Genomic DNA, 25,012 nt, shown 5'->3' with positions numbered 1-25,012 from the left:
TAAGTCATAGCTAAAACAGGCCCCAGCTTATAGGTCCTGATTAAACTTTCAAGGTCAAACACAAGAGCAGGTGTATGCAGAGCTCTCCAGAGCTGTAAGTGCTGAGGTGCTAACATCCTGTTTTATATAGTTTCTAAGAAGCATGTCTTGATTTCTGGCTCTAGTTTAATGCCAGAGTTTTGCTGGATCAGTTGCTGAAAGAAGGAGGTTATCAGCGGGTCTGGATTAGAGGCCCATAATCTTGGTCTCAGTCTCTTTCAATTAGCTCTGGCTCATAATATATTAAAATATTTATTGTTACTAACCTCCAATTTTTAATTGACTAGTAGAAATTGAGGGTAGGAGAGAGGGCAAAATAGCCTACTGATATTTTCCGCTGCTTATAGCTAATACAGGACCAGACTCTTGGTCTAAAGTAGAAATGTGGGATCCCTGGGTGGCGCAGCGGTTTGGCGCCTGCCTTTGGCCCAGGGCGCGATCCTGGAGACCCGGGATCGAATCCCACGTCGGGCTCCCGGTGCATGGAGCCTGCTTCTCCCTCTGCCTGTGTCTCTGCCTCTGTCTCTCTCTCTCTGTGTGACTATCATAAATAAATAAAAATTAAAAAAAAAAAAAAAAAAAAAAAGTAGAAATGTGTGGTTTCTAAAATATGAAAGAGTGTCCTGCCATTTTAATGGCTGGGTTGAAATGCCTGCCTTTTAAGAAAAGAGATTCCAGTGCTAGGTTATTAGCTGAAATAATGCTTGTGTATAATTTCCTAAGAGACATTTTTTTTTAACTCAAACACTTGGGTATGTACTTGGTATTCTTAGTGCTTTAGAAATCTTTCCTCATTTAAGCTTCATAGTAATTTCAAGAGGTAAAGTTATTTACCTAAGGTCCTGGAACTCTTCAAATCCCAGAAGTCTGAGTCAGCATCATTATACTATGCACCTATATTTTTTCATACCTCTCAGAATATGCAACCCAAATGCCCATTTATCCATCACTTCAAATTGGGCAGATGGTATCCAAAGACAAAGTGTTGGATCTGTGTGTTCCACTTCACAGGGATGGAAAAAGAGAGAAGAGCTCTGTAAACTTCCCCTTTCTCCTCCACACTGGCTTCCCCTTTCTTCATGGAGATCACCTTTCTCTCCTGTTGGCTCCAGAGCGAGCATGTGAGCTGCTTCTGTCTGTGTCATACACACACACTCACACATTGCTCCCTCTGTGCTTCACTGAGCTGCACAAGGGTTTGTGATTTGGGCATAAAAGCAGACATCATTTGCTCATTAGAGCTAAGTTTTCAGGACGTGCCCCAATTACTGACCTCCACTAACGGCCTGGGTTTGCGCTCGACTGCAAACCTGAAGTGGCAGAGTTCACAGTAGCTGGTGTTTGAGGATGACAGCCAGTGTTCCAGGCAGCTCCGATGAATTGTCCCCAAGGTCCCTGTGCATTCACAAGGAGAGAGCAAGTCCTCTTGGCTGCTGCCCTCGTGGCAGATCCTGCACATCGGCCGGTCATTGAAGGGGCTGCAAGAAAAGGAGAGGCATCTGCCAGTCACCAGGCTGGAAACCATCACCATGAGGACAGCCCTCTGGCTCCACGTCCTTCAGACCTCCCCCAGTGGCAGCCACTCAAACGGACACCTGCTTTAAAACCCTAGATGTCCACTGTGTATGTGGCAATGGGGGTCAGTGCCAGGGACCTTGGGTTTCTCCTTTTGCCAATATAAAGAAGTAGGGGGTGGCCCACAGCTGAAAGTGGGTGAAAGCAAGCAGCATGTTATTTTTGTCTTGGTTATGGGTATTGTTCAAACTACCCACCAGAAAATCAGAACTATCCCTCACCATTAAAAATGGAAATTGTTTTGTATATCAACTGCAGTTTCTAGGCCAGTTGTGTCTTTTTGAATCAAGCCAGGACACTTTCAAATACTTAGAGGTTCTTCTCATTTCTCCTTTCATAAGGGTGGGAGGATGAGGGGAGGCAAGTAAACTGGCAGCCAACTCTCAAGTCATCACACACAACTGCTGTCTGAGCCAGAGCACCGAGCTGAGTGGCTGATGATCCTTCGAGCTTCCCAAGGATGCTCTCTGGGATGCTAAGGATATCAAGCCAAATGCAAGTAATAAGTATTACTTCAAGTAATAAGTATTACTTCATTGGCCTCGATGAAGGCACATGGCATAGTGGTTCATGAGGAAGGCTATGGAGTTCCACAGCCCGGCTTGAACCCCAGCTCTGCTGCCTACCAGTTGGCTAACTTGGTGCAAGTAACATCAACTCTCTATACCTTAGTTTCCTATAGACTTTAGTTTCCTCCTCTCTAAAACAGGTGCAAAGAATGGTGCCTTCCTCATATGTGACATGAGGATGAGAAAAGCTTGTCCAAATCAGAAGCCTGGTATAGGGACCAGCATGTGGTAAATGTGTAGTTAATGCTAACTATTTCCACTCGCGGGAAAACTCAGGTCAGGGAAAAATCAAAAGATGTACCACTCATCAGGGAAGTTCGTGGCCAATGAAGAGCTCAAACTAAGACACCTCAGCTCCCAGTGCATACTGTGTCTTATGAGAGGACAATTCCTTTCTGAACTACATCTTATATTGCTTCCCATTTTGTCCTTTATTGGCCATTTGGTTTTATTTTTTTGAAGATTTTATTAATTTACTCATGAGAGACACACGAGAGAGAGGCAGAGACATAGGCAGAAGAAGAAGCAGGCTCCCTCTGCCCACGTGACCTGGGCATTTGGTTTTAAACTGTTATCACTGTGTGTGCCCATCTGAGGACCAGCCTCTCTACCTGCCCTCACCTGACCTGGACCCATCACTCTCTTTGACATCATCTACATGGGCCAAATGGAAACAGCCATGGAAGCAGTGTCATCCCCTAAGGGCCTTTGTGGGATGATCCTAGAAATGAATGAAGGCTGAAAAGGGATCAAAAGAGGAAAAGACTACCTACTTGCCCAGGTATAGAATCCATTTACGCCCAGGGCTGCGAGAAGAAAGTTTAAGGATCTGACTTTTTTTTTTCTTTGACTATTCCTGGCTCCTTCATTCCCACTGAGCCAAATGCACGTGAAAGTCTAAAATCATCTGGTTTACATGACCACGTGATAGAAGAACGTGTGAAAACACCTGATATGTGTGGACGTGTGCGTATACGCGCACGCGCACACACACACACTGGCTCACAGTTCTAGGTCATTTTAACTCTGTAGCCTGTTCTTCCTGATTAAACAAAATGTATGAAGTCCGCCAGGATGATGGTTGCACACGCAGTTATCTGTCTCATGTCACATATGAGCAATGATGCCCATAGCCTTGTCATATTCTGAGTCCTAACTAATTGTTAAAAGTTAAAAAGGTTTTTGAGAGGTGGAAAAATATAGATGGACTTTTTTCCTACTTTATCCCTTAGTGATAGTTGCAGAAATGGACAGCAGAAGGTACATGGGCAGTGTTTACAAGACATACAAAGGTGTGAGTCTGTGTCTGGTGGCTGCCACGTCCAGGCTGGGGCAACAGAAAATGCTGTGGTGCTACCAGCAGTCTGGCCGCAGGTGAGCCTGTATCTCTACTGGAGGGTTTGGTTGAGTTGCTCAGACCAAGATAAGTGGTCACTGTGTGGGTGACTGGCCCAAAGTTTTAGGGTGAGAGGTGTCATTGCTGCTATGAGAGGACAGGTCCAGTGCCTATAGCCATTTTACATTAATCGATCAAAGTTCCCCTACCTATCCTGAACAGAAAGGTGGAGAAGTCAAGGAACATGTATTGGCTGGGTAGCCTGTGGCTTTCAATCTGCTATCGGACAGCAACAGCACAAGAGGAGACCTCCAGGGACAAAGTACCTGCCTGGATAAGCTATCTCTGGGCTGCTCAGCACCTTTGGCCTTGCTTTGGTTCCTCATTCAGGGGAGGTGAGCTGTGGTGGTTTGAACAAAAGTACCTCCTAAGGCAGGGTATGTCTTCAAGGATCAGGAGTGGGGGTGGGAGGCACAGAGGAGGGGTCAACAGAAGAGGCCCCCAGAACGTGCCTGAGAAGAGAGTCATCCAGGAAGGAGACCTGCATGGCGCTCCCATCAGGTGGTGCTGATTGGCACCAGCACCAGGAATGCCACTTCAGAAGTTTTGCCCACAAGTCCAGTCACTTTGGCTTTGTTTCCTGAAATCAGGTGCCTCCTTCTTTCCATGCTAACAGAGGGCTACCTTTGTCAGCACCCAGCGACAAGAGTGTAATTACCATAGCAATGTCAAAATAACAAAGGTAAAGAAAGCGACCCTGTGTCTTGTGGGATCTTTCCCCGCCTGGCCCTGGCTCTCTGCGAGCGTGACTTGAAAAGTAGAAAACTCAACAACGTGAATGGTAGCTTTATACCCCATTGCTATAGAAACAGTGACGAAAGGACTTGGGCAGCACCTCCTCTCACCTGACACAAAGACCCGAGCGCTAATTACATTCCCTTTAGCATTTTCCATCTGACAGAGTCCTCCAGATCAATTACAGATTCAATTATTTTAATAGTGGTACTACCTCTGGGTGGCAAGAGTCCGCACTACTGTTGACAGCAGCTGCCCGTCCTTGGCCGAAACTTGCATGACATACTGCGGCTGCCCATTCACGAGGCTGCCACAATCCTCCACGGTCTTCACCACGGGCGCAGCCGAGCTGGTGCAGTCTGGCAACACTTCGGGCAGGTGACTGCAGCGGCTGGTTGTCATGGTAACAGACAGCAATTACTCTGCTAATGGCTTCCACATTCATACAGGATTTCCATCTAGGAGAGATCAGAAAACAGTTTCCTTGGGCAGGGTGGTTAACAAAAAATGGGGAATTACAGGCCACCCACATCATCATGTCATTATTTAACGTAAATAACAGGGGGAGCCTCAACGTGGCGTGTGATCTTGTTACCATGTAATGCTCGCGCACGTGCACACATGGAGCCTGAAACTAACAGTGGACATGCTTATGAACGAGAGGAGCATGTAGGTGTGCATAAACATTTAAGAGCCCTGCTCTTGGAGAGGGGAGGGCCTGATGCCTCTGGGGCCAGATCTGAAGAGGAGATAAGCAGTTTTCCTTCTCTGCCAGAAAAGCAGTAGGTCTTTGTTGACACTCTCTCAAAGTTAGTAGATCATTATTAAAACCGTTTACAACTCTTTTTTTCTTGTAAGTCGTTTATTCCCATTCAGCCTCATTCTGAGATGCTAAGATTAAAAACAGGGGAGGGATCCCTGGGTGGTGCAGCGGTTTGGCGCCTGCCTTTGGCCCAGGGCGCGATCCTGGAGACCCGGGATCGAATCCCACATCGGGCTCCCGGTGCATGGAGCCTGCTTCTCCCTCTGCCTGTGTCTCTGCCTCTCTCTCTCTCTGTGACTATCATAAATAAATAAAAATTAAAAAAATCTTTAAAAAAAAAAGGTGAATCGGAGAATATTGGCACCATAGTCTTCAATGGAAACCCACTGAGGGAAGCAAGCAAGCCAACTCCAGTTACCAATTAGGAGCATAAGAATTAAACACATTCTTGTTAATGCTTAACAACGCCTGAGTTTAGAATATTTAAAAAAAAAAAAAAAACAGGGGAAAGGGGGTGGGGAGAAAAGACTTTGGCTAAGTAGTAGCTTCTAGGACAATGTTGGCCAGAATGAATCAGTTAATGTCCACCTTTCTGACTGTTGCCATATCCGTGCCCCATAACACAATTTTCTACTTAATATATCTTGACAATTAACTTCCTTGAAAAACTTAACCTATTTTAGCCTTGTCTTAAATGGTTATTAATGGGAAATGATGAGTTGGGTGAACTTGTTAATTTTTTTCTTAATGGACATCACAATCAAAACATTAGTATCAAAAAAAAAATTAGAATCTAGTCTGTTAGCATAATACTTAAAAATCCAGGGATGCTGCATCATCATAGAGGATCACATAGAAGAATGTAGGAACTGAGGAGGGATGATACCTCCACTGCCCGTTAAAAATAATCCATTCTTAATATGGGCTTTACCTCCCTGACACATAGTCTGTCACACAGCCTGCAAGGAATTCTGTCCCTCACTGGGGTGGTGTGGGCTTCAACAGGACCTCAGACCCATTGGTATGAACAAACCCCACTGCATCCAGTAATAAGTTTGGATGTAATGCATGAAAAATAGAGGTCTTTATGGAAACTCATAGGAGTTGCATCTTATTTTTGGAGATATGGCTGTTTCTCTCCAGCCTACTTGCTGCAGGCTCCAGAGCTCAACACAGCCTGGAGTCTGAAGATGGATGCAGGATTGGTCGATGGACCGAGTTCACGTCAATAAGCAAATTGGATGGTAAAAGCCTCAAGTCAAAGGAAATCCACCCCACTACCCCAGGAGGATTTTTGGAATTCCTCAAAGGATTGTTTTCTCCTAGCTCTTTCCTCCACTTATTATATGGGACTTGACTCCCACAGGTCTGGATAACAGAATCTTCCCAGCTTCCAGAACATTGTGCATCAACTGGACATTCTTAGGATGAGAACACAGTGTCTGCAGATGAGCTTGAACGGATGCCCTCCCTCCCAGCAAGCACATGTCAGGAGGCCTGGCCATCAAGACAGCTGGACAGGAAGGGAATCTCCTCCTTGCTGCTGAGGTGTCTGGCTGGCCTTGCTCTAGCATGTTCGCATTCCTGTCGTTGGCTGCCACAAGCCCTCTCAGCGTTTGCGGTCTGCTCTCTGCTGGGATACCCTTGGAGCCTGGTGGAGGGGAGGGGGTTACGGACACCGGTCCTAGTCTGAGGTCTGATGCGGGGGCCCAGGCAAAATTGCCTCTGCCATGGCATTGTTACAACTCTGGAGGACTTCGCAATCACTAGATAGTAAGGTTTCAAGGATATGATTGGATAATTAGGTAGTTTAGTTTTGCTTTTTAAATAGGATTTGTTGCCTGTCTGCCTGCCTGCCTGCCTGCCTTCCTTCCTGCCTGCCTTTCTTCCTTTTTACATTGTGAAAACCAGAGTGTATGTTAGAGATTGTACAGAAAAGTGCAAGGAAAACAACACAACTCACTCATAATCCCACCACTCGGATAACCACAGACTTTCTGGGTGGATGTCTTTTTAATTTTTGGCAGGGTTGGCAGAGTGGAGCTGATTTGTAGCTGAGGCCAGATTTTTTTTTTTAAATAACTGAGTTATGGTAGCTCTCAGACCGCAGAACAAAAGGATGTTCAAAGCCCAACTTCTAAAACTGTGTGTAATCCCCCTCCCCCAGCCTGCTCTTATAAAACCCCATTGACGTGATTTTAAATTCTCATGCCTCCCAGTCACCAAGTGTAACTTCTTGGCACAGCTCTCTTGCTTCACAAGGCAGCCATAGATTAAGAGCCAGGGATGCGTTGGCAGGAAAAGCAGACACAGTGACCTTCTTGCCACATGGAATCATTATGTCTGGATGCACTCTGAGAGTCTATTTTCGGGTTTTGCATAACTTCAACTCACAGGACCAAATGCTTCCTCCCTGTGTTCGATGGAACTGGAAGGAGGTAGAGGAAGAATGCACAGAGGGAGGAAAGGAACCGCGGGCTCTCAGGGGTTAGGCTACCCTCGTGAAGATACATCATGCAGGCACACAATGTTCCCCACGTTGATTCACTTGTAACCCAGATTAAGTTCTCATCAAAGAAAGTAGTTCGAAGTATATGACCTAAATCTGCAATAAAACGCCCTTAACACAATTTTAGAAGTAGAGTTCCCTTTATGCTTCTTTTATATCTGTAATTTCACTTCTGGGCAATATACCTCATTTCGTTTTTCTTCTTAAAGGCAAAAGGGATCTATATCACCAGCCATCTAATGGGCTTACTCCGTTCCCATGAGTGCAGGGCAAGGAGTTGAGCATAAATGGACAGGAGGCTCCTCTACCTTGCTTCCTCCTGCAGGTGAGCCCTGGCCACTTCTCTTGTGCCATCTCTGCAGAGCCCTGGACCCCACTTGGGACCTGTCTGATGGGACACTCCAGTCTAGCACTCACTGAAGAATAGACCAGCCTATTTGCCAACCATCATGCACCAGAATAACCTTGAGATACCAAGACTAGCATGCCCATAGTTAGTTCCCATGCTTCTAAAAGACCATGTCTTGAATTGCAAATGGGGTGGAAAGGATAATGCAGAGCACAGGCACCTGAGGTTGTAGCAGGAAGGGCTGAGTTGGTTCTGACCCCACAAACGTGGATCTAAGCATCTCCTCAGGTGAAGGAGAGAAGGGAGAACGTTCTCCCCAGTCTCAGTCAAAAGGGAGCCCAGAGGCCTTGACCAGACCCAGGGCAGGGCCTCTGCAGGCTGCATGCACCAACTGGCATCCATATGTGGCACCTGGGGCAGTGACAAATGGCCCACTGCATTTCCCTGTCTCCTTCAGAGCCACCTGGGAAAACAGTAGGCTGTTGCTGTGGATGCTAGAAAGAGCTGAACTGTCGGTTTGCAGCCTAACTGGGCTTCCACTGATCATCCTGCAAAATTTCAAGCACCATTCAACCGCTTCCTTATAAACGCTGCTGCCCTTGTGGGAAAGTAGCTTCCTAGTTCACCCAAGAATTTGGCTTGCTGGGGTTTCTCAGGACAACACCACAGTGCCGGTGGGGAGTGGCGTGTTCTCTGTAAATTTGAACATCAGATTGCACCGGTAGGACAGGTCCTTTGTTGGCCAGGCTTGACTCCTTGTATAATTGCTTTCTCAGGCTCCGAATAAAACATGATATGGCACTGGCCACATCCAGCTGCACACAGTGAACAGTGTGGCGCTAGGTGGACGAGAGGGAGACAGCCAAAGAGGAGGGAGTGGCTAGATAAATGAAAGCCCGATGAGACACTTGTTAAGATACAAAAGGCCTGTCAGTTAAACTGTGACCCCTTTAAAGGGTAGAGTACAGGTTAAACCAAAGCAAGGACCCAACCAGGCTGCAGTTAATCGTTGCCCTGTTTCTGAACAGTCTGCCTTTGGTAAGTGATTTCCATGGGAACGTGGCTGGCACCATGAGGATGTGTCCGGAGGATGTGGAGGAGGGGCGGGGGGAGGCGGTTCTGTTCACCTCCACTGCCCCTGGAACCTCCCTGAGGATCGCAGTTATGGGAGAAGGCTCTGTTCTCAGAGGCAGGACATCCAAGCCTGAGCCTTGGCTCAGGACTCACCAGGGTCAATCACTCGGCCTCTCAGCCTTGGTTGAAATTTCTCACATATTTGGAATAAAGGTACTAATACTTCCTGAAGCCACTTCATCGGGGTGTTTGTGAGGCCTCAAAATAATACATGTGAACATGCTTTATAAAATAGAATGGGTCCTGTGCAGAGAGTTATTGCCACATTAACTTTAATTCCTGCTCTTTTTTTAGGCTGGGCTGCATTTTGTTTCTGTCTTTGAAAACTATCTTTCCCCGTGGCTGGTGAGCTTCCACCACACTGTACTTTTGGATCACTCTTGAGTTCTGATGTTATACTACTCCATTTCTGTTGGCAGGTGAGCATGAAGGAACCTCTCCCTGTACATCCACTTCTCCTCATTCTCCCCAGCCCTGTCTCCCTCAGATCCCTGAACACAAGTCCTCACTTGTCCATGAAAATGTTTAGTGAAGGCATACAATGAAAACCTGTTATTACATTTGATAATTGGGTCTATATGTTAGAGCAGCCACCATGACCTTAGCTTATCTAGCATGTGATAGATATCCTAGAAAATAAAATGCAAGCTACTCCCAAGTGCCTTTTCAGACCTGCTTCCATCAGAAATGCGTTTTCAGTGACAAGTCAACTGTAATCTCTTAGATTTAGGACAACAAGTCTGTTTGGGGGAAGAATATGTTAGGTTGGCATCTCTGTATGGGTATACAAATTCCTATGGGGTTGAAGGTAAGAATGAGAGCGTAAGGGTATGTGTGTTAGCTGGCACTAACCTGGTCAGGCAGGCTCCCTGGCAGTGGACTGAGCAGGCCCAACCTGGAATGGCACTCAGCAGCAAGAATGGACCTCCAAACTCTACCCTAGTAATTCCAGGAATTTTTTAAGAAGTAGGATCCGCAGGTCTCCATATGTTCTAGAAGGGTCCTCTGTCACCCCACAATCAGAGTTGGTCAACAAAGAATCAAGAAGCAAATATATTCATTTTTTCATCCACTCCAAAAAAATTTTTTTTCTAAAATAAATTACTGGGTATTCCTTTGAAGTTTCTGAGGGTACAGAGTCTGGCCATTTTGAATCTGGCTTTACATTTTCTGAGGACCATTCCCCAGACCCTCTAAGCGTTGCAGAGCCGTGAAGATCTGGCACCTTTCCACTAGCAGTCATGCCCCTGCTTTCTCAGAGGAAACTGCCCTAAATTTGGGGGAATGACTAGATGGCTTTGTGCTCCCACAGAGTGACACATCATTAACACTGGTCCAGGATTCAGAAGCCCGACTTTAGTTTTATGTGAGCAAATCTGCTTCAGGAAGCATCTCTCAAGTGTCCCTTAGCACTCCTAGAGGGGTTGCCCATTCTGGGAGCAAGGCCTCCTTAATGAGACCCATGTGCGGGCAGTACACATTGGTTCCTGATTGAAATGAGAGGAAAAAAAAAAAAGAAAGCAATGATGCTCTGTCCAGGAACTTTCCCCTCTGAGGGAGCCTTTTAGCCTCTGAATTCTAAGAACAATCTCTGAGAATAGGAATGCTCTTTCATAGAACATTTCCCTAGCTTTTGAGGCATGTTATAACCAGACAGTGCACTGCATGCCTGATGAACTGATTTGGAGTTTCCGGAATGTTCACAGAAAATGAAGGCAGGAGGGGAATTACACACTGACCTTCCTTTCCAATGAAAATGGAGGGAATGACTAATTTCAAAACCATTAACATGTAAAAGTGGCATATTTCTTTTGAGAACAGGGCACAAAGGCTCTCCAAGGAGATGGCTGGGACATGATTACCAGCAACATTTAAGTTTTCAAAAACACGCCAAGGAGGCTATTTACTAAGACTGTGTAGCGGCAAAGTAGCTGCTTCATTAAACTTAAATAGTCTCGGCAGGGCTGTGCTTCAGACCCATGCTCCCAAATTATACGTTTCTTTTCTGGATGCTTCACTGACCTCATTATGTGGAGCGGAGAGTTTGTCATTCCAAATAAAGTGACCATCCAAGTCTTTATAAACATGTCCATCAGGCACTTCATGAGTCTGCAGACTGCAACACTGGCTGGCCCAATGGATTTAAAAAACAAAAAACAAAACAACAAAAAAACTTCCCTTTTTCTCATTATTCTCCGCCAATGTGTGCATTGTCACACTTGCAAAGCAGAGTAAGCAGGCAAAACGCTTGTTTCCAAGTATGAAAGAAGTTTTTGGTTTGGGGGTAAAGACATTTTTTTTGAGGAGTGTGTAAACACTAGTGATGACCCAAGAGGAAAAAATCCAGATTAGCATAAGGGCAAGTTGGATCCGGAGAGATCCAATCACACAGTGTACTATTTGAAAGTGATACCCAGAGTTATTTACCATTTCCCATCCACGTTATTATTTTTGTTTCTCAGCTGCAAGATGTACCAGAAGTATTGGACTAATCTTTTTTATTTTTTTTTTTCATTTAAAATGACTAATTTTCTCTTCAGGCAGGTAAAATTCTCTAGTTCTGCTGAAGGCAAATCAAGTAACAATTATCATGTTTATACATATTTTTTCCCCTCAAGAAGTACTCATAAAATTAATTCGATCTTGGAGGCTATCCATTTTTTCATTTAATTTTAATTATATAGATGAAAATGGTAATTAAAAATCCCACAACTACCCTGTGCATTCAAAGACATAGCGACAGCTGAATTACATTTGTAAATAATAACTGGCTCCTGCACACACAGCCCTGCTGAGTGTGTGGAGGGGGAAGTGAGTGGGGGAGCAGAGCTCACTGATGAGTTCTGGGGACTGGGAAGCAATTGGGACACATCAGGGAAGTTGAAATGACAAGTTTAAAAATAACAGAGAGGAAAAGGTAAAACAGAATAAGATGGTCACAGGACCTCACTTGGAGATGAAAAATAAAAATGTATCCATCCTTCAAGTGATGTTTGGCGCGCCCAGGACCAAACAGCTACCTGTCTAGCTTAAGGAGAAGTGTGGAGAGTACGCCTGCTGACCGGGATATCTGATAATACAGGGGATGAACACTGCAGCCCCACTGAGGACAGAATACACTCTAAGAGTCGGAGCCCCCAATCTGTTGCTACACTCATACCCATTTTCTGCCACCATCCAAGTGAATGCTGAGCATTAAGGAAGCTGATGCAGGGTTCATTCCAGATTTTACCTCACTCATCCTCTTCTGTGCAAACAGCCCCATCCTAGGCATACAGGTTTGTTAAGTTCCTAACCACAGCCTCCCGCGTCCTAGAATCCAGCCAGCTATTGGCTTATTTTAAGCCCGGGTTCTCTGGGGCTTTCCCTGTCTGCATTTCACCTCAACCACGGGGAGGCTGCAGTCTTGCCCTTCCCCAGGGCGGTGTCCAGGGTCTGCATTCTGTCAGGTTCTGGGGGCCCAGGCCTCCCTGCAGCACCATCAGGCCCTTGAGGTCTAAAGAGACTTGGCTGCATTACCCTTGGTTTTGGCCCGAGGTAACTGAAGTCACTCAGCTTCACAAGGAATTAGGCGAGTGCAAAGTAAGGATGGGGGCTCCCTGGATTTTGCTTTTCAGCCCTGTCTTTGTTACTAGAGAACTCCCTTTCTTATGCTTCGTATTACTAGAAGCCCCTCAAATCCCATGGTTCGTTCACATGTGCTCTAGAGACATGTCAGGGTCTCTGTGTATCTCTGCATTGTTTTTGCACATGTTTGGCTTTGGGGTCAGGAGTACTCTGGGAGCCCTTAGTGGGGGCGGTGTGTGGGAGAGGGACAGAGCCCCCTGGCTTTTAACTGCCATCCAGCACTTATCAACAGAAGACAACTACTTGGCGCTAAGCCTCATTGTCGCCCGGACACTGAGGACCTGGGGTAGGTGTGTGCCTGGTACATGGAGCAGTGCTGAGGACTGCAGGGCAGCAGGTCATCCTTCAACAACCAGGGATCAGGGTGGGGATAAGAGGCCCCTTCCAGATCCTACCTCTGCATCCCGTCGCCTGGGCCATCTCCTCTGCATCTCCTTGCTACCCTCCCGTCTGCCCAAGCAAACATCTCACGGAGGCAGAATTGCTGACATGACATCTGCTTTGACAGTCTTGTGTAAATATAGTGGAAAAGCACAAAAACACCCCCCAGAATTACTTTTCTCGGGCCATAGACTCTGTTCCCTCCCTTTACACTACACACACTCGCAAGCATCCTCATACATGCAGAGATAAACCATAGGTTCTTTTTTAGTGCTTCCCTAAAATAAACGGGTCCAAGTCTTTTAAGTCAAGATACAAACAAGCACGAGAGAAAAAAAGCAACATTTCGCCAAGGGCTGAGTTATCTAAGATCACTTTATCATACAATCCCTTCACTTCATCACTGGGTTCTTGTGCATCATGAAACTGGTGGGGAATGAGGCCTCTTTCGTACCTTCGTCATACCTACTTCAATGCAAAGCATTCAATGAACTCCTTCAAAGGGATCTCCGAGGAGTTACTTTCTCTCATTTGAGCACGTGCCCCTTCTTCCTCTTGCTCCCTTGGCTGCCTGGCCCAGCTCACCATGCATCTATATCAGTCCTCGCATCTTACAGAGCCACCACCTGCTGGAGCATCAGCTATAACTAGACTTTTTCAGTGTGATAACTAGCCTGCTCTGTCCCCAAGCCTCCCGAGAACAGCCTAGTATCTTTAAAGCCTGTTAGAGAGGCAGCTGGATGGCTTAGTGGCTGAGCGTCTTCCTCTGGCTCAGGGCGTGATCCAGGGGTCCTGGGATCGAGTCCTGCATCAGGCTCCCCACAGGGAGCCTCCTTCTCTCTTTGCCTCCGTGTCTCTCATGAATAAATAAATAAATCTTAAAAAAAAAGGAAAGAATGGGTGAGTTTCCTTAACCTTGATCCAGCCTGTTTGACAGAAGCAAAACAACTTAATATTGACACTGAATTGAATTCTTAACCAAGATAAAACAGCCAAATGTGATACCAAGGTTTACCTTTCCTTTTAATTTTTCATCTGATGGGTTTTCCTTCAGAACAGACAAAAAATATTACACTATTAATAGCAATACTGTGAGTATATTTTTCTATTTTTGTAGCACTATTCATTTTCATTCTCTAAGTACTTAATAGATATAGTGGGTCTTTACTGCCTTCCAGGGTGAAAATAACAGTTACACCCCCAAGGAGCTCATTCATTTGCTTTATGGGCTAAAAAAAAATCTCTGGTGTGTCACAAATTAACAAAATGTTCCTGAGGACTGGGTTTTATTCTTGAATCTCCAATTTCACTAATAAATGTGAAAAACACATGTAGCCAGATAAATCCCTGGAGACCAACCACTGCGGATGCTGAAGAAAGCAAGTTATTTGAGCTAAGATCAGCATTCACTTTCACACCAGAGACTATTTGTTACCCAAATTCTCCTCCAGTTGCTTGATGTCAGGCAATGGAATTGGTTTCTAGTGATTACTGCCCCCCGCCCAATCTAATAAAATGAGTTTTTCTTTGAGAAAAGCACATCTTCAAAAAAGAAAAAAAAAAAACATGAGACATTTTTGATCATCAGATAATGATCTTTTTCTAGTTACAGCTGCTTTGGATCCCCACTACCATCTCTGAGAGAGATCTGTTATTCTTTTCCTTAGTGTTTTTGCCATGAAAAGTTTCAAACAGAGAGAATATTAAGTAAACTGACATATATGCCATCGTGCCAATCTGACAATCAAGATTTTGTCACTTTTTTTTTTTAAGATTTTATTCATTCACTCATGACAGACACACAGGGAGAGAGAGAGGCAGAGACACAGGCAGAGGGAGAAGCAGGCTCCATGCAGGGAGCCCGACATGGGACTCTATCCCTGGTCTCCAGGATCACACCCTGGGCTGAAGGTGGCGCTAAACCGCCGAGCCACCCGGGCTGCTCTGTCACATTTGTTTTTTTCCCTCTTTCTCTCCCTCTATTCCTTCCTTCTTTCCTATTATTGTTTTTTTAAAGGTTATTTATTTATTTATTTGAGAGAGAGAGAGAGCATGTGTGAGTGGGGAGGGGGGCAGATGGAGGAGAGGGAGGAACAGACTCCCTGCTGAGCAGGGAGCCCATTAGGGGGCTCAATCCCAGGACCTTGGGATCATGACCTGAGCTGAAGGCAGATGCTTAACCGACTGAGCCACCCAGGCACCCCTTTCCTATTAAAATTTTTAAGTAAATCCCAGAAATTATTTTACCCCTTACATACTTCAGTATAAATTTTTTAAAATATGGACATTGTCTTATATAATCACAAAGCCACTGTCACATCTAACAAACTTACTGATCCTCTGGTATAATCTAAAACCCAAACTATATTCAGATCCCTCCCCCTAAATCTGTTTTGGTTGGCTTATTTAAAGGATCCAAACAAGATGTAATATTTAGATGTCTCTTTAAGTACCTATTACTTGCCACCTCCTTTTTTCTCCATGCCGCTGTCTTGCTGAAGAAAGCCACATTCTGAATTTGCTTTCTTGTGGTATCATTTATTCTGTTCCTCTATCCCCTGTGTTTTCTGTAAGCTTATAAGTAGGCTCAACAGAGCTCAAGTTCATCTCTTAGACAACAATAGTTCATAGGTGACACTATGTCCTTCTCTTTGTGTCATATCAGCGGGCATGAATGTAATGGGCAGCTGTCCCACTTTTACTAGGTTCAAGGGATGGCAGATGATTCCTTCCATGTGACTTCCCCATCAATATTCTAATGGTCTAGTGATTGCATTCATTGATGACAGTTGCTTGAAGCAATTACTTCATGGGAGGGGGGCACAAAAATCAAGCCTTATCAGTTGAACTTCCCTTCCAACTTTAGTAACAGGAATTCTGTAATGAAGAACTTTCCCTCATCAATGCATGCAATCTGGTTATGCTGAAATCCAACTTGCACAAAAAAGACATGATCACTTCTTAATTTTTCCCTTTGATTGCCAATTTTCAGAGTAAGGAACTGGTGCCTTAGTTACAAGCTATAGCAACTGAGTTGTTTTATTATTGTTCAGATTATTCTTAAAGGTCCACCTGTTTTTACTGAAATTAAAAAAGAAATCAGACCATCACCCTGTCACTAACCCTTCTGGTATAGAGGACTGGACCTGCGATTTAAATGGACACATGACAGGCCAAGGGCATGGTCCCTGCCATCTAGCACTGTCGGTTAGATGGCCAGGCACTGTTTCCCTCACCAGCTTTGGCATCTGACTTTGTCTTTACTGTTGATAGGTCTTTCCTTAGGCCAAACACTCCTTGTAGACAGAGGCCTTCTACACTGACTAATTTCCTAGGAAAATGAGAACAAATCTAAAATATTCCCTCTTTTGTTCACTGCAGCACAGATCACTTGGTGTCACTTGCCCCTGTAGACTTCCACTGTCATATTATTTACTAGGTACATCTGAAGGTGCCTGAAGCGCATGGAGGCAGGTAAGCAGAACCACAGTGCTTCGGGCTGACTAGTTGAGGTCACTGAGTCTGTATCAGTTGGACCTTGTCTGTGACTCATCAGGAAAGCATTCTCACCCAGTGAAGCCTGCAGGTGCCATCTGGCATGTCCGCACCCTACTCCAGGGTTGCAGTAATGACACATTAACATGCTGGGCATGCTTCCACTGGGAGAGAAATTTGCACCGTGGGTGAAATCTGCACATGTATGAGAAACAGCTCCCTCTTCTTCTTCTCACTAATAAGGGTGAAAACATTTAGGCCACTCATGGGTATTCCCCAAAGAGGCATTTATAAGTCTTCTTTAACAATGGCTGATGTGCGTCTCTGAGCCTGACAGGAATCCAGGGTCTTTCTTTTTTGCTAAGAGCAGAGACATTTTCTGCCCATTATTTCCTTGTTTTACTGACAGGCATCTGTCAGTTAGACATTAAAACAGAGTGATAATGGGGAGATAATATGCTGGCTCTGTCCACACACTTCAAGAGGGAAGCTCTCATGAAAAATGTGTATTTTGGGAAACCTAGATGCTCATGTGCCCATTTGCATTTCTATTTAGTTTGAAACTGAGTGTAGAATAGAAAGCAGTGAGAAGAGGAATAATAGGGAGCCAGAATCAGAGGAGCTTCTTAAGTGGCCCTGTACCTGCCTGTGTGGGGATCCTGCTCCAGGCAGCTGGTGGATGGGTTAGGAAATGCATGCCACAGAGGATGAACAGCATGGAAGCTCGCCCCCCACCCTTCCCCGTCTTCACTGGAACTCACGGAGAGCTGCTGAACAAGAAACTGGTAGAAAACATCTTCTAGGACTCTAAGTGGAGGACTTTCACATGTTCTGAAAAAGCGCAAATACTCTCTTTTGAAATAGAGGTGAAAAGGGAAGTGCACACTATAAATAAACTAATAAAAGCAATTCAGTTCCTACTGAGAATCTTTCTAGTAAATAGTTCTCTGTCAGAAAGTAATATTGTTACTCAGATATCTGGACCTCCAGTAAGATTTTTGGGTCCTGACTTCTTGGCTAATGTATATCTTCTAGCTCTCTCTCTCTCTCTCTCTCTCTCTCACACACACACACAGACACACACACACACAGGGGTCTGTATAATACCATTTTAATTTTGTCCAATCCAATAAAATTTCAATTTATTCAATGAATGATTACATTATGATACAATGCCATCTTTACATTAACAAGTCACCCTAAAATCTTACCATTGTGGACTTAGCCATAGAGCCTGGGGATTACAGATGTGTAATTCCTACTGCAAAGTTCTAACATGAGCATGACAGGAGGAAAGCAGGTGCCATCACATCCAGTGGCAAAAGGCAACTTGACTAGCACTAGCACAGAAGCCAGAAACCACTAGCTTCATTGGTAAGAAGTGTTACAATTTTCTTTTTCTTTTTCTTTTTCTTTTTTCTTTTCTTTTTATTTTATTTAATTAATTTATTTATTTTTACAATTTTCTTTTTGAAAAACAAAGTGGGGGAAGTTCTTTCTGCTGCGGTGATTCCGCCCCTGTGGGACTTGGAGTTGGACACTTTTGGTTTGAATTCTGGCTCTTCCATCTACCAGTTATGCCTCCTCATGCTGGGGATAAAATGGCACCCATTTTATATTGGAGAACTCAATGAAATAATGTGTGTAAAGTGCCTAGCATAGAGCTTGGCACACAGCAAACACTACCAGCTGCAGTTATTGGGACAGGGCCACAGCAACTTCAGATGTCTCCAGGGCACAAGACTACTTTCAGTATTTCTATTCAAGCCAACAGATGTTACAGTACTGACATTAATATGGACAGCTACAAAGTGCCTTGACAGGCAGAGTGGGGAAGCAGAACAACAACAAAAAAACTCATGATCTTAGGAACCAGGCACATGGTTTTGAACACTGGCTTTGGCCCCCAGTTACCAGAGTTTAGTCTTGGATGAATTACTTAGCTTTCCCGCATGTCACTTTCCCCATCTGTGAAAGAGAGACAGCGACTTCCTTACAGAGTCATTGGGCAATTAGCCGACAGAGTATGTACGGTGCCTCCTCTGTGGGTACCCATTCAGTGGTCTTGGTCATTATTAGAATGTTAATCTGAATCTCTAGCAAGGGACAGTTGGGCCTGACGAATCCTGCCACTAGATGGTGTGATCCTCAGCTGGGGCAGATGGACCAGAACTTGCCAGGGGGACACTAGGTTGAGATAGAACACACACACACACACACACACACCCACACACACATACACACACACACAGAGCCATACTAGGAATCTAAAGAAATTAGGTATTAGTAGAAGGTGAAGTGTGCAGAGAGAATTATCTTAAAATACAGAACACAAAACCATGTCCCTTTGTTTTTGCTGGAGGACAAATATGACAGTCTGGGGAGGGCCAGGTGGGTCAACTACCGCTCTTGGAACCTTCCCTTTATCCTCCATGGGTTTGTCCAAGATCCAGGTACCATTTTACCACCAGAATGAGGTAGCTACTCTGAAGCACTTAGTATAGACACAGAAGAATGAATGGTCCTGTTCTTTTCTGGGGAGGACATGTCTTTGTACTTTCCTGACAACAAAAGGGGAAAATAAAACAGTCTGTTATTTCAATACTATCTGTTGATGCCAATCCTTCTAAAACCAGGCACTCACTTTATCTCGTTTACACAGCACCCAGCACAGGCCCTCTTAGATGTTTACTAGGTACACAAGGGAGAAATGAACATTCTTTTAATAAAACAGGGATATAAAGAAGGAGAGATGTGCAACTTTTTGGGTCATAAGGATCTGGGCACTTGCAAGAGGTTGAATACACTGCATCATGCTTTTTATTAAGTCCTACGTTCAAGGTGACATAAAATATGCGTCCCATTTGCTAGGGGAGAAAATGCAGCCCAAGCTCATCCACGATGACAGTGTGTATGGATGCAAATGAGGCATGCTGATTTCTCTAGCTTGGTCTGTTCATAAATGGACTGATTTCGTGGATTTACAAATGATGATCACTATGGTAAATTCAATAACAGAATTTTCTGCTCCAAATGTAGCCTTCTCTTCAGTATCTTTTTACAGCCCTTAAGTGGTTTTTGATGTACACAAAGCTAAAAGCTTGGAGAATTAAAAATTACACATATAATGAAGATGAGTTCCTAGGTGAATTACCCATTATTGTGGAGGTTTTTGGATAGTTTCATTAAAAAGAGTAAAAAGGCCATCTAAAGATACTTGTGTATCTACAAATGATTGTAAAGTCATTCCCTTTATTTCTTTCCAACTCCCCTAAGCCTCTTTTATTAGTTTCAAGGAATAAAGCTCCAATCTGCTTCAGTAAACTGCATTATTTTTTAAACTACAAAAACATACGTGATTTCTCTACATGAGCAATCTTCTTTAATGGCAATGCAATCATTGGGAAGACCACATTAAAAGGCATACTTTATAGATCTTTCCTCTACCTTCTAGCTCCTCTCTACCCTCTTCTTTTTAAATGATATTAAGACCCGATGCTTTAAAATTTTTTTTTAAATTTTAACTTTAAAAAAATTTTAACTCCAGTATAGTTAATATACAGTGTCATACTAGTTTCAGGTGTACAATATAGTGATTCAACAATTCCATATATTACTCAGTGTTCATCATGGTGAGGGTATCCTTAATCCCCATCACTTATTTCACCCATCCCTCCCACCCACCTCCCCTCTGGTAACCTCTGGGTTCTCTAGAACCTCTGGTTCTCTAGAGTTAAGACTCTGGTTTTTGGTTTGTCTCTTTTTTTCTTTGTTCATTTGTTGTGTTTCTTAAATCCCACATATGAGTGATATCAGATAGTATTTGTCTTTCTATTTTTTTCTTTAAAGATTTTATTTATTTACTCATGAGAGTCATGGAGAGAGAGGCAGAGACATAGGCAGAGGGAGAAGCAGGCTCCCTTTGGGGAGCCTGATGCAGTACTCGATCCCAGGACTCTGGGAACATGACCTGAGCCAAAGGCAGATGCTCAACCACTGAGCCACCCAGGCATTCCTGTATTTGTCTTTCTCTGACTGACTTATTTCACTTAGCATTATATTCTGTAGCTCTATCCATGTTGTTGCAAAAAGACCCAATACTTTTTAACAACTGCCTGCATATAATGAGTACTTAAAAATATTTGCTGACTTATTAATGAATAAATGAATTCACTATCTTGATATTAAATTCTGGATCCAGGTTTAATGTCATCCAACAGAGGACTGACACAAATCTCTTAGAAGTACAATCCCTCCTATCTGACTTAACTCCTAAGCAGTCTAATACCCCTCTGCTACTTAATGGTTTTCTACAACTTATTTTTTTCCTTGAATCTTGAATAATCCTTTTTTTTGTGTGGAAGTTTGTTTTCTTTTTTAAAGATTTACTTATTCATTCATGATAGACACACACACACACACACACACACACACACACACACACAGAGGCAGAGACACAGGCAGAGGGAGAAGCAGGCTTTGCGCCGGGAGCCTGATGCGGGACTCGATTCTGCGACTCCAGGATCATGCGCTGGGCCAAAGGCAGGCGCCAAACCGCTGAGCCACCCAGGGTTCCCGGAAGTTTTTTTTTTTTAATTGAAGTACAATCTTGAATAATTATTTTGTTCATTACCAAACTTGAAATCAGGTTCCCCTATGTACAGGTCATTTAGAAAAATTAACAGGCAGACTGTAAGTTTGAATTCAAATTAAACATGGCTAGCAAATACCTCTAAAACAACTTCAAATTTCTCTTCTTACTTGCCCATATGAACGGTCTCCTTAAGGTGACATGCAGGATGTTGTTTAAAAGATTAAATAAAGAATGAATGAGTATATGAATAAATGACTAAATGAATCCATGAAGATGCAAAATACTTCAAAGGTAAAGCAATTCCCATTTTCCCATCAATTCAGAATACTTTGAAAGTGCAGGGAAGGAGGATCTTAAGCACAAAGCTCTCACCTACTAAGGCCCAGGTTCCCGATTTGCTATGTGAGGCAGAAGCATGATGAAAGCTGTGTGCTTCTGGAACCCTGACTTGGAAATCATGGACAGATTTTTTTCCCATGGTGATAAAATGGCTGGTGATAGTTGAAATGGTACTATTACCTCCCTATTTGGAAACACTATTAGGTGACTGAGCTTTTATGAGCTGGTGTTGGAATTTTCCCATCATGTAACCAGGTTTCTATTTGTCACAATATAAGGTGTTCACAAGTTGAGGAAGGCTGTCCCTTCTGGTCCTGAATGATAGGAAGTAACAAAACCACCAGAAATAGCTACCATTGTGAAGAAAAAGAATTGTTGCTATTCCAGAGTCATCTACAGCAAATGGTTGGGACAGATAGGCAGGCAAAGATGGCACAAGAGTGAGGGTGTGATGGTTAACTTTATGGTCAACTTGACCAGGGCACAAGGTGCCCAAGATATTCGGTCAGATATTATTCTGGGGGTTTCTGTGAGGTTATTTTTGGATGAGTTCAACATTTAAATCGACAGACTGAGTAAAGCAGATTGCTCTCCCTGATGTGGGCGGGTCTCATTCAATAAGGTGAAGACCTGAATAAAGCAAAAGGTGACTCTTTCTCTTGAATGAGAAGGAGTTTCTCCTGCCTGACTGCCTGGGAGCTGGAACTTCAGTGTTTTCCTGCCTTTAGATTCTCACTGAAACATTGGCTTTTCTTGGATCTCAAATCTGCTGGCCTCTGACCTCAAGTTTATGTTATTGGCTCTTCTGGGTCTCCAGCTTGCCAGTTCACCCTGCAGATCATGAAACCTGTCATCTTCCATAATCATGTGGGTTAATTCCTTATAATAAATCTCTGTCTATTTATCTATGAATCTATTATCTATATATTATTTTTCTAGCTATTTATCTACATATGCATCTATTATCTATGTATCTATCACCTATCTATTATCTATGAATATATTATCCTGTTATCTATCTATGTATCTGTTATCTATTACCTACATATTATCTATGTATCTATATATTTCTCTATGTAGCTATTATGTATCTGTCACTTATCTATTATTTATCTATCTATCCATCACTTCCTATCATATTGGTTTTGCTTCTCTGAAGAACACTGGACTATACAGCAGGAAACACCAAAAAGCTGATAACCTAAAAAGTATATATGTACATACATGTAAATGTAGCTTTAAAATACATAAAGTAAAATTTAAGCAAATTCTCAACTATCTTCTTGGTGATGCTCAGGCTATGTAAACAGTCATCCATGATCCTTGATGACACATTCAGAGAGTGGGTGACTGGGGTGTGTTGGATAGAGATGACACATGCTCTCCTCAGCAAGGGTGATGAGCCCTCACACACGCTGAAAGCAATTTGGTGGTTTGCACCAATAGTCTTAAAATGGTTGTACCTTTCTTTTTAGGCATCTTTTTTTAGGATATAATGTTTGAGCCTTTTCTTTAAGGAATCCATTTTAGGGACATAATCCGAAATGCAAACAGGGATGTATGCATATTCCACGCTGCTCTTTTATATTGGGTGATGTTCCTTTCAAGTAGTACAGACAACTGTCCATCAGTTGGTAAAAGGTTAGGTAAATATACCCACTTAATGGATTATTAGTGGGGCCGTTAACATGACTTTTATAATAAATGTTTACTGGTACTGGAAAATACAATATAAGCTTCTGAAGCTATGTAAAAAAGTAGGATATGTAAATATTTATATCTATATTTTCAAGCACCACAGGGAGAAAGACGGTGTATCAATATGCGGACTGTGGTTCTCTGTAGGTAATAAGCAGTCTTATTTTACTTTATTGTTTATGCTTTTTGTATTTTCCAAAATAAAATATATTTTTATCATGTTTTGACTAAAAGGATAAACAAATAACATTTTACAGCCCTCAAGGGGGGGAACATGTTAAACCACCTTCTGAGAAAACAAACAGTATGCCCCACAACCAAAGCAGAATAAGTCAACTCAAAACTCAAAAAAACATATGTCCTCATCATAAATAATCCAAAAACAACCAAGAGGATTTCCTTTATTCCACAGGTGCGGACATGACACTAGAGATACCCAGGGAAGGAAATCCAACAGCCTCTCTCCAAGGCAGCCTGCTCCAGGAAATAGCTGGTCTAGTGGGAAGACCCCTGGGTCAGGCCCTGGATGCTCTGCCTCTGACAGGCATTGGGACCCCAAAGTGTTGTTTATTTTCTGCTTTTGCTCATTTATCAGTAATACATGAGAACTAAATCAGCCTCAGTGAGTGACTCAGGGTGCTGTCAGAGTAAAATGAAGTGGCAAATGCACAAGTACCCCCAAGTACAAAGCACTGCAGCAGTGGAATCAATGGTCATCAACATGGTGTTCTTGAGAGAATCCTCCAGGGACCTGTCCTCTCCACCTTGGCATCAGCCACAGAGGTCAACAGTAGAGAGACAAAATGATCCAGACAGGATACCCCCCCCCCCAATACAATGTGCCTAAATTAACATTTGGTTAGCTTGTTTCTTTTTAACCAAAGACATAACAATTTAGATTAAAAATCCATATACTTAACATGAGTCATATCCTTGCTAGGGAGGACGAATCTATAAACGGGAGCTATAATAATCAGCCAAACCTTTCTACAGCATCATTTTTCATTCCTGTTTGGAATTTATATATCCAAATCGCCTGGCCGTCAATTATTTATTTAAGCCATGTGGCCTTATAAGAACTAGTGGATATTCTCACTTGTTTCATAAATGAGGAAACCAAAGCAAAGGGATTTTATGGATTTTCCAATCCACCCTCAAGTTAGTAGAAGAACCTGATAATTCCATCTCTGACCCCAATTTCTGGGCCTTGTTCCCAAAATTCTTATTTAGCACTAATGAAATGCATATGTGATGCAAGGTGCCCGTGGTCATTCTGGTTGGGGTGATAAGGAAGACTAGGGCAAGAGGAATAAAAGTGAAAACCTCTCTTCCCCCCCAAAGTTAGAGTTAACAAAGTTGGTGATTTCTTCAGTTATGACAAGCATATTCCACATACAAAACAAAACTTCAGAGTTTCCTAATGCACTGAGTAGGATTGAATGCTTAAAGGGAAAGTACATGATCTTTTGATAATGCTCAAATTTTGAAACAGGAAGAATTCTTGGTATTTAATGCTTGGGCAAGACAGTGTGTAACAGCTATAAGATTTCATGATTAACTTTTATAATATGCAATTGCAGTGGTTATCACTGACATTGATAAGTATCTCAGATTTTTTCAATCCACATTTTACTAACCGGAGAAAAGCATAATTCTCAGCTCTGTTGGTCTGATTCTATTGAACTTTTTTTTCCCCCTAAGCTGGGAGTTAATGTGGAGGACAAAAAGGAGAAAATATGAGAAAACTGAAAGCCAAGTCACTTTCCTGAGTATTCCCAGAGTCTCATGCTGCAAGTGAAACTTCTTTTC

The 25,012-nt window shown here is 43.2% G+C and overlaps 1 protein-coding gene across 3 annotated transcripts in view; it reads right to left on the bottom strand.

Annotated features, from left to right (window-relative positions):
- Positions 1-25,012, bottom strand: part of MARCHF3 (membrane associated ring-CH-type finger 3) — a 179,466-nt gene that overhangs the window by 31,453 nt on the left and 123,001 nt on the right. For all 3 annotated transcript variants that reach the window (XM_041761438.1, XM_041761439.1, XM_041761437.1), the window contains exons 2-3: positions 4,529-4,772; positions 1,313-1,517 (exon numbers count right to left, since the gene is read on the bottom strand). In XM_041761438.1, the coding sequence (XP_041617372.1) occupies positions 1,313-1,517; positions 4,529-4,716 (393 nt within the window). In that variant the 5' untranslated portion in view covers positions 4,717-4,772. The remainder of the gene's footprint in view (positions 1-1,312; positions 1,518-4,528; positions 4,773-25,012) is intronic.

Source organism: Vulpes lagopus, chromosome 7 (genome assembly GCF_018345385.1).
Source record: "Vulpes lagopus strain Blue_001 chromosome 7, ASM1834538v1, whole genome shotgun sequence".
NCBI classification, from domain to species: domain Eukaryota; kingdom Metazoa; phylum Chordata; class Mammalia; order Carnivora; family Canidae; genus Vulpes; species Vulpes lagopus.
Note: the sequence above shows the minus strand (reverse complement) of the source record. Positions and strands in the feature narration are given on the sequence as shown.